The sequence below is a fragment of the Oculina patagonica genome, chromosome 4 (genome assembly GCF_052425735.1).
Source record: "Oculina patagonica isolate OP01 chromosome 4, crgOcupat, whole genome shotgun sequence".
NCBI classification, from domain to species: domain Eukaryota; kingdom Metazoa; phylum Cnidaria; class Anthozoa; order Scleractinia; family Oculinidae; genus Oculina; species Oculina patagonica.
In genome coordinates this window covers 15908310-15919201 of record NC_135761.1, presented here as the reverse complement: position 1 = coordinate 15919201, position 10892 = coordinate 15908310, and the positions used below count along the sequence as shown (strand labels likewise).

At 37.6% G+C, this 10892-nt stretch overlaps 2 protein-coding genes across 2 annotated transcripts in view; both read right to left on the bottom strand.

Annotated features, from left to right (window-relative positions):
• The window catches only part of LOC144649742 (uncharacterized), an 82255-nt gene that overhangs the window by 36611 nt on the left and 34752 nt on the right, over positions 1-10892 (bottom strand). The window lies entirely within an intron of this gene.
• LOC144649781 (angiopoietin-related protein 7-like) lies at positions 7936-9959 on the bottom strand. The gene is made up of 3 exons (XM_078509369.1): positions 9442-9959; positions 8628-9005; positions 7936-8304 (listed from the first exon to the last, which is right to left on the bottom strand). Exons 1-3 carry the CDS (start codon positions 9707-9709, stop codon positions 8042-8044), a joined length of 909 nt encoding a protein of 302 aa, XP_078365495.1. The 5' UTR covers positions 9710-9959; the 3' UTR covers positions 7936-8041.

Here is a 10892-nt window from a genome sequence, read left to right as displayed (position 1 = left end):
TTCAGACTGACATGTAGAAGTACAAGTACAATACTTCGAAATCGAAAAAAGACAGAGATCTGCAGGCTCTATAGTCAAAACACAACAGATATAAATACAGAATGCCTTTTATCGAGACCTGCTTTTGGTTTGAAGGCCGAGAGCGTTTAGAATCGCCAATTATGATCCCACGTCTATCTTCCATCTTGGCCGGCTCAACTAGTAACACATTCAATATTATTAACAGTCGAGTTTCGCTCGCTTTAGCGTCATACACTTCCAAATGAATCGAATATGAAGCAATGCTCAATATTATGGTTGTTATATCTCACCGTATAAGATATTTTTTGATATTTTTGTTGAGCTAAATTAAATTGAAAAATATGAAGCACCATGCGCATCTGATTGTACATGTACCGAACGGCTGTCTTTGGCGTCACTTTCGACAGTAAAGAGGGCAAAAGTGTGTCATCTGTTCATCTTAATTAGTTCTTTCATCATCATTACTGAAGCTGATCGCACGAAGCATCGCGGAACTTCTAGTTTTGTTGGAATCACATTCACTGTTCGAAGTACCATTTCGAAATTTTTCATTTTTCGATACCATTTGACCAAAGAAGTTACCATACACAGCATTTTGCGATTTGTAAGGGTCTTTCTCGATCGCACAAAGCACCTGAGATACTGTACACGACTCCTTGTTGCTAAGTTAGAGTCAATATTAACCATTCGCAGCAAGCTATACAGACTGAATGTGGGCGCGGAGGAATGGGGCGAGAAAAGTGCTACCCTAAAGGTGACCACATCGGGGCGTCAGCTTTCAAAACAAACCCAAGGATTCGCATTCAACAACCAGTCCTAACACCAGTGATTTAACATTAACCCATAGCTACGAAATATATGCGTGTAACGAAGTTCCTGGATGCTTATAATACGACCGTCGACATATACACCGGCTACATATAATAAGTCGTGGCGTCATTTTGGATATTTTACATCCCACGAATGACGTCATTAATTAAATATTTCACTGGCGCCTTGACTTAATAAAATAGTTACCCCAGTTTTAACTCCTCCTTATATTGGCTAAGCGAACAGGTCTTTCTGTGAAGCGCATACAATAACAAATTTATAGAATACATACGCTTTGACAAGGCAAATAGCGCTATCGCTACCGCTACCGCTAATTGTTTTATTTATTTATTGATGACAGTGAGATGACAGTGTATAAACGCCAAGTACCGAGCAAAAAGGATAAGAATAAAAACAAAAACAATCAAGGCCTGGGAAGCAAACAGTGAGACAGACAAGTAGATTAAACACCAACACCTTTTATTGTTTCCTGATAACTCATACAATAAAGTGAATTGTTCAGATAAACTCAGTTAGATGCCCCATCACCATACAAGAGCACTCGGCTCTAGATCTTAACTGGTTTGATTTTCATGTCAGCTCGTTTAGCGGAGTAATTGTATCCTTTCCAGGTCAACCAGTTTACACCTTCCCAGGCAGTAGAGTGTTGGCCATGATGATAGAGACCGTTTAGATTGGACGAGAGACAGGCATTGTACCACCAGGCTCCCTTGGTACCCACAGCACAGTGACCGGAACTGTTGTTGTCGTTGTCTCTATCTTTTGTGGATGACGTGGTGTAGTAACAAACGTTGATGCTCGCTTAAAGACAGAATGAAGAAATTTCGCTTTAGAAAATAAGATTGTGGAAAATTAACACTATAAGCATATATTTCTTAGCAATGGTTAAGTGTAATCAATTGCCTCTTTTGTTCTATTATAAGAGTTTATTTAATTACTTCAATTGAAGGGGTTTTGTGGCAGGAGAGGAAGGCAGGGAAGGGTTCAAATGCATACCAGAGTATGTTCCAAGACTCAGCTTGTATTTGCTTCTCTCGCTAGCAACACCAAAGAAGTCGTACTCGGCGTAAGCTGTATTTCCAGTCTTCAAGGTCCACTCGAAGTCTGCTTCGTTGTTTTGTCAGGCGATGAATCTTGTCCAGTCAGAGCCAAAATTCACCGTTCAGATTTCCGAAGCCTCGTTTGTAGTCATCCCAGCCGCGGTAGAAAACAACCGAGCCATCCAGTCTCTTCTGGAACACTGTCCATCCCCCCACCGGTTGTTGTTTGGTCACAAAACACATCAAAGGCACCGGCATTGTCAGGGTCGATCGTATAAACACCGTTGTTTCTTTTACCAGCTTTGTACACGTCAGCACAGTTCTTGTAAACTGAAAACGCAAAACGCGCATTATAATCATATAGTTTACCATTTAACAAATAGATTCCATTTTGCCGTGCGTCTGTTCAGTTATAGATCACAGATGACGTCAAACTGTGGTATGAGCAAAAAAAGTGACCCACGAGCCGCTAGGCGAGTGGGTCACTGATGTTCATTACCTCATTTTGACGTCTTCTGTGATCTATAACTGAACACACCCACGGAAAAATGGAATCTATTTGTTTTATATAATAACACAAGACTTTAGTACACTTCGATGTAAGCAATGCCGCTACCCGTGAGCTAAGTTGTTTTCATTTCACGATAACAGTAAAGTTTTCGTAAACACGAAGCACTGTAAAACCGATTAAATAAACAGAAAAATGGGAAATTAAAAGTCAATGAAAAAACTAACCTTTATTCCGATTTGGAAAATTGTTCAAAGCTGTAAGCATTAACCTGACCGTCCAACCGCCATTCATTTAATTCCCGTGGTGTCGTCCAACTGTACAACATTGGTCAAACACATTCGCACAGATTTTGATCATTTCTCTAATAATTCACTGTCTTTTTCAAGCATGTTTAGCCCAGTTAAATGCTTCGAAAGGTGTACGATGCTTGGGGTACTGTTTCTCACTGTAAATTTGTAATTAAGCTGAACTTTTTTGCTTTGTTGTGGCCTGCGAGTTTGAAAAACTTTACCGACAACTCTGATTTGGACTATGAACTCTGATCACTCGCGCGCGTCACACCACCGCGTGACGGCAATAATGCGTCTGTACTCTGGTAGATCATAATTAAGAACCCATAAAAATGCGCGTAGAATTCAGGTTATCATATAAAAACTAATAGACATGCATGGGCTTAAAGGGACTATGTCACGAAGATGTTGCAGATTTTTGGTCTACAAGTTAACTGTCCTGAATAAGTGGAAGGCAACTAAACCCATAAAAAACGATATCTTTGAACATCTTAAGGAAGATGTAATATAAATTTGCGAAAAGAAATCAAGCTAAGGCTACAAATATCGATATGTTGGAGACGCGCAGAAACAATTTGAAAACGTTTGCTTAATGTTTTTAAATTGCAATCCGTTTCCATAATGCTAGTTAAAAGTTTCAATGTTCAAATACAGCAATTTTTAATAAAAAAATGGATTATTATTTCTAGGTTTCATGCGACAAAAATATAAATTTTGCCTGTTCAAAAATCTGGTTAAATCCGTGACATAGTCCCTTTAATTGAATTTGAAGTCGTCAATCAATCAATCAATTAATCAATCAATCAATCAATCAACCAATTGGACATAATAAGTATGGAACACATTGCTTTAAAAAACAAATGAACTTGTGGCCCTGTTTACTTATGCACTGTTGAGCGAGAAGACCAATAGATATTTTAAATATAGAAAGCTAAGTTATAAAACTTTAGCCGGTAAACTCTTGTTTATCCGTCTGAGAAATTCCTTAGAAGTCTTTCGACATTTTTCTTCCTGTTTCAATCGATTTGTTTTCTTTTAAAGATTTCATTTCCTCTCGCATCTCACCGAGCTGCTTCTTCACTACAAGAAGCATCGCTTGGATCTTCTTGTTGTTAACGAGTAAACAAGCCAGCTCTGCATAAGAACATGTGACTGCGGAGTCAAAAAAATAAATATGGTTGGGCATTTAAGGGGGTACCCTATACTTATCTGTTGCAATCGTTTTGTTTTCTTTCAAAGACTCGATTTCCTCTCTTATCTGAGTCAACTCCTTTTTTACTTCAGAAAGCAGTGTTTCGATTTCCTTGCTTGACCCTGGGTAAATATTGTTGTAAGTATACATGTTATGACAACTGCCCTTCTGCGATTGAGAAACGTGCGATAAGTTAGCGATCGAAGGCGTTTTCGAGATTGTTGCTCTGATGGCAGATAACAAAAGGAGCGCGTATAACAGATTCCAAGGAGACATTTTCAGAACTAAAGCTTTATGGTGAGAATCAACCAAAAGTCAACTTTGCTAGCAGTACCGGCTCTCACTGCTCACTGATCAAACCTCAATCAGTGCTTACAATTTATCTTATTAAGAAAGAAATATTTTCCTTTTAAGGAAACATCTGACGAGATTTTCATGTGACTAAATTTGGAAAGTGTTGCATAATGTTTGCGGCGGAAATGATGAAACTGACTTCGTTTTTGATTGCCTTCTGCTTTGTTGTCGAGTTTTGAATAGTTCGTTTTCAAGTTCTGGATTTTTCGTTTTTTAAGTTACGGCTATTTCGTTTTTGAGTTTTGGGTGTTTCGTGTACGTGCTTACGAGCCTTCGTTTTCGATATTTCCCAAACAATGGTTAATGCAGTTTAATTATCTCCTTTCCATATATTGACTGAGATACACAGCGCATTGCGTGTGAAATTTCAGGTTACATACCACCGAATAAAAGTTTTAGGTGGAAATAAATCGTCAGGTACTAGACATCTTGAATATTTCGCGAACAACGGAAGTTAGGACGGTGCATCTCATTTTGACATAACTGAATAGGCATGAAACTGGCAGTAGTCGTCTTCACTTACAACGATACATTAATTTCCATTTTACATTCAGCTTATTTTGCCTTGTTTTCTACCGCTCATTCCGTATTGCACTGAAATTCCAATATGTCATGACCATGTCAGTAAGTTATTCTTGGTAGGGAAACACAAAAAGTAACGTACTAATCTCAACAAAAACACTTTGTCAAAACAAAAAAACGTCAAAAAGCGTCCTTTTTTGATCTTGCTTAAACTGCAAAACAGGGTAAATTTCGCGAGTAGAAATTACTGCGGCTACTAAATTTGGCGATTTGCAAAAAATCGCGAAGATTATTTGCCGCAATAAATAGCAGCCTTAAGGTAATTGAATGTACTAAATGAATTCACAAAAAAGAAGAATCAAATTTGAAATTATCAAGCTCCCACACGTACGCATTGCGGACCTATGTTTGTATAAGGAGGCAGTGCAAACATTAGAATAATAAATAATAAATAATAAAAGCTTTTATTTATACACGATAAATGTTTTGCAGCAAAGCTGATGTGGTCGTGTTTACAAATTACTATTGAAGCTAACTAAACCCTTAAATAACAAATAAAGACTACAAACTAAGCATTCCAAACAAACGAAAATACACAGCCTCTAAATCCCTAATACTTTCAAAGCACCCTTGAAACTTGCCAACGATTCTTTAAGGCGGGCCTCGTTATTCAAAGAATTCCATAATGTGGCCCCTTCATAAGTGATCGACTTTTTGAGAAAGTCAGTCTTTGGTCTTGGTACTGACAAGCAATTTTTCCTTCTAAGATTGTAATTAGTCTTCTGCTCCGTCCACAAGTGTTGTAATTGGACCGGAGCACCTCCAGATACACATTTGAAGACAAAACAAAGTACCCTGCGGATGTACATTTGCCTCAATGGTATCCACTTTGCTTGACGCAGTACGTCTTCTGAAGGGGTGAACCAGTCTAAGCCGAAAATTATCTTGGCGGCACGCACATGGATTTTTTCTAAGTCACTGAAAAGTGTTGAGCCACACGACCCCCAGACTATCATACCGTACATTACAGACGGTAAAATTACTTTAAAATAAAAGTCTACTCTCGCAGGAATTGGCAAAAAATACAATGATCTCAAAAGGTTCAGTTTCTGGGTGAAACGTTTACACAGTTCTTTGACATGAATGTTCCATTTGAGTGCACTGTCTATTTGGATACCTAGACACCTTGCTGAAGTAAAAAAAAAGGAAAAAGTAAGAAAGAGATCTAAATAAGAAAACAGCACTAAGATTGAAACCAATCCCCCATTTTTTTTGTCCTCAAATTGACAAAAAAAAGTTTCTTTCCGATGGTTTAGAATTTAAAGCTGCTGGACCGATATGTACATTTTTTCCAGTTTCATCTTGGTGTTAAAACTCCAGCCAAGAAGAAAGCCGGTATACAAAATATTTGCAATGATTGACTGTCAAACATAGAATTAACCCTTTCATTGCCAAAATCGACTTTTGTCGACATTTGGAGAAGCAGTGAATGAACCACTTGTGTCGTCATCAATTTTCACGTCAGCAGAATTTTGTGTAAGCAACTGATAAAACTGGGTTGGACCTTTACGCAAAACTAGTCATTTTGCATATTGGCTGAATTCTGACAGAAATAATCGACAAAAAGTCAATCAGTTTTTGTTGCAAAATCGTTGCTTAAACAGGCCAAAACACCTGTAATTGATCAAGTTAAGGTCCTCTTTTAAGGTTTACTAATGATAACATCAAAACTTTTTCGGCTAAAATGGCCGGAAGGATATGAAGAGTAGAAAGGAGTGGGAATATTGTAATATCGGCATCGCAATATGATTAACTTCTTACTTCTGAGTACTTTTTATTGAATAAAATAGAGAACGAGGCAGTAATTAAATGAAGGCTCCGTTATTGCGATACTGAAAATGGCTCTGTTATTAACAAGGATCTGAATGGGCTTTAGTGTTTAGTGTTATTTGCCAATAATTTTTATTGGTCAACATTTTAATGTTTACTATTTCCGGAGGAAATACTGTTAAGTGTTTCGAGGGTTTTCGTGAAAAACAAAATCTTATCTACTCTTCGAAAATCGATAATAAAATCACTCTTGAACTTTAAGCCCGTGCTGTGTGTTCTCCTCGGAAATCTTCGGTAGTCTTCGGAAATCTTCCTTAATGATCGGGAATTGTCGGAAGATGGCCGAGAACTTCTTAATATACTAAACAAAACAATATTGTCCTTTTGGAGGCCGTTTTTGGTACTTTCTGGATAAAATTTACTATTACAGTTTTTTGTTTTTACTGTTCGTGTTAAAATGCCTAAAATTTAGCTGTTTCATGTTACAGAGCCAAAAAATTAAGAGTTAAGTGTTATCGAGGTATCCCCATTCAGACCCTCATTAACATCCACTTCACACAAAAACACTGCAATGGTGAACAAGATGACAGAGTCATGAAGAAGCATCATGTTGAGTGTAGAAGCTATGGAGTTATAGCAGTATTGATGGTTATGGTTTCTAACTGCTCTCAATACCATCGTTACTCGACGATCTTTCGCGCAAAGCGATATATTGCATACACAATATCTTCAGTTATGACAAAGTCATTCTCATCAGAAGGCCGAATATAACTGACTTTGGGGGAAAAACTCTGATGGTATAAAAGAAGAGAATTTCTGAATCTCACATGCTTGCGTTTGTGATAAATTCATGCGGCCCAAGACGACTTGCACTGGATTGAAGGCGATTTTGGCGTTTTTTTCCTTGGTTGCAGCATTTAAGGAATCGATCGCTCTTATCTAAAAGAGAACATGGAATATCTTGTTCAATTTTTGTGTTTGAAAGCTATTCAAAGATTTTTAATTTTCAAGAGTTAGTTGCAAGACAACAGCCAATATAAACGCGACGTACCGAGAGAACAAGTTTAAATTTAAAGTGAGCAATCCTGAACCCATCTAATTTTCGAACTTTAGGTTTACCCTGTTTGTCATACTTGTTTTTATACGGCAAGAACAGTGATCAATCTGATTTCTTAGAAAGCTTATTAAAAAAAAAAACGAAGAAAAAGCACTCGATATTTCGGCGTATTATTATTTCGAAATCGACGCCTAAAACACCAATGTAATTTACCACCTTCTTAATTATTGCTGAAGAAACCAACAAAAACAAGGCCTGAGGGAGAGACATTAAGACAGACAAGTAGATTGAACACCAACACCTTTTATTGTTTCCTGATAACTCATACAATAATGTGACTTGTTCAGGTAAACTCATTTATATGCACCCATCACCGAACAACAGCACTCGGCTCTAGATCGTAACTGGTTTGATTTTCATCTCAGCTCGTTTAACGGAGTAGCTGTGCCCTTTCCATTTGCCCCAGTTTACGCCTTCCCATGCAGTAGAGTGTTTGCCGTGAAGATAGAGACCATTCAGGTTGGCGTTGACACAGCTATTGTACCACCAGGCTCCTTTGTGACTCGTAGCGCAGTTGTAAGAACTGTTATCGTTGTCACGATATTTTGTGGAGAACGGAGCACCACGATGATGGTCAAGTGAGTCACCAGCAGTTCCTACAAAATCATACAAGAAGAGAACTTTACACAATGATGATGGTGATAGACAAGATTGATGATGCTTGCCAAAAGACTGAATAAATTTCCCTATAGAAAATAAACACTTAGTTTACATTTCTTACAAATGGCTAAGTCGAGGTTTTTTTTGGAAACCACCTATGTGTGAAAAAGTATCCTCATTAAAGATTATTATTATTTGTCTAATCAATTGTCTATTTTGTTTTGCTATTAGAGCCAAGATTCCGCTGATCTTTACAAAATACCTTAATTTTCCATTGGAGGGGGTTTGATGGCAGGAGGGGGGATTTTTAAATTCGTACCGGAATATGTTCCAAGACTCAGCTTGTATTTGTTTCTTTCACTAGCAACAGCAAAGAAGTCGTACTCGGCGTAAGCTGTATTTCCGCTCGTATCTTCAAGGTCCACTCGAAGCCTGCTTCGTTCTTTCGTCAGTCGGTGAATCTTGTCCAGTCCGAGCCAAAACTCTCCGTTCAGATTTCCGAAGCCTCGTTTGTAGTCATCCCAACCGCGGTAGAAATCAACCGAGCCATCCAGTCTCTTCTGGAACACTGTCCACCCCCCACCGACCGTTATTTGGTCGCAAAACACATCAAAGGCACCGGCATTGCAAGGGTCGATCGTATAAACACCGCTTATTCGTTTGCCAGCTTTGTACACGTCAGCGCAGTTCTTGTAAACTGAAATTGCGAAAGAAAAATTTGTTAGAACTGAATTCCAGAATTAGAACTTCTGCGTTTGCAGGCTCAGGCTGCCCAGGCGGAAAATATAAACCGATAAAGATTTTCCTTCGTAATGACTTTTCTTCTTCGAATTCTAGAGGTTTAATTTTGTCTTGTTTTTGGTTGTGCTATTGAAACATGCTTGTATATAACAAAGAAACATACTGTTATTTTTTAAAACTGGACGCTCCTGGATCCGTGTATTCCCGATCGAATTCATGGGAATTTTGGAGCTGTGTTGAATAGTTAAAAATATCTCTGTAAAATCGACAAGCAACGCACTAGTTTCTAGAAATTAAACAAAAACTTTTCTGTGATAAAAAAGTGGGAATTTTTTTATATGTAGTTGTTGCCTTCATGATCTTGGGAAATTTAGGGGAAAAATTTACCTTACCCTTACCGGTCGTTTTGTTTTCTTTTAAGGTCTTGATTTCCTCTCGCATCTCACCGAGCTCCTTCTTTATTTCATGAAGTAGTGCTTCGACCTTCTTATTCGGCCCTGCGTAAAAATTGTTGGAAGTATACATGTTATGACATTTATCCTTCGAAGAAGAAACCTGGGATTGGTTAGCGTTTGACGTTGTTTTCGAGATGGTAGTGTCGACGGCAGATAACATTATGAACAAGAATATCAGACTCCAGAGAAAATTCGGGCTAGCCATGATCAGAAATGAAGCTTTACAATGGACTCAATTCGAGGTGAACGTCGCTAGCAATAGCTTTACTACTGACTAATCAAAACCTAAACACTCAGGGTCACTTATGCAAGGTTTTCTTTACAAGATTTTTCATGTGACTATTTTTGGAAGGTTAACCGCAATTGAATGATACAAACTGACAAGGTTTTTGTTCTCTTTTGGTTACTGTCAACTTTCTTTTCTTCCCGGCGACATAAATGTTTTTTCTTTCAGACTGGCATAAATCAAATACGTCGATAAGGCAATTCCACTAAGCAAGTATGTATTAAAATATTCAGAAACGGTGGACCTTTAATCAAGACTAAATATAAAGTATCCGTTTACTGAACTAGCTAAACCTTTGAAATTCAGTCGAAATCCTTTTTAAACACGCTGGAATTTGGTTGTCTAGGGCTGAAGTTATGACTTGCAACGCGGTTAAATATCTTCAGTTTAATTCGTGTGAAAAAACAAAATGTAAAGGGAAAATCCGCAAAACAGCATTTTTGGGGTAAATAAGAAAAAAGGCGTAACGATGCTTCCCATGTCCTAGAAAATCAAAGAAAATGTCATCTTGAGGATTTCGAGATCAACGGAGGTAAAGCCTGTAAACCTTATTTAAACAACTGACTTTGTTATTTTCCAATTTACATTTCTTCTTGTTCACTATAAATGTGACAAATTCAGTCCTCAGTTATTGTAAACAAATTTCACTCCGACTAGGCCGTTCTATTCTGTTTTCACTGGGTTACTGACTAAATTTGTATTATCTTTATATGAATTGTTTGACGGTGCTATGCTCACGCTCAGCTTTGCTAAATATACGGTGTATATTTACTTGTCATAAGAACATTGTGTACATGTATAACTTATTAAAAACCATAGAGAATGTGCATAGGTCAATAATTATCTTGTCAAACCCAAACAGTTCCCTTTCATTTCAGTATTGTTACCATTTGACACTGCTCTTCAGTTTAAACAAGAGCCTGAATGACGCGATTACGTGTGACATTAAATATTTTAAACAAACCATTGCTGCAAATAACATTCAAAAGGACAATAAAGAAAAGATATAAAAATATAACAACAGTTTGTAGCTGAAACTATTAAACTGAGAAAGAGAAATAATCAACATGCCCCGAAAATACCGAGGTATCTCTTTTTCCTA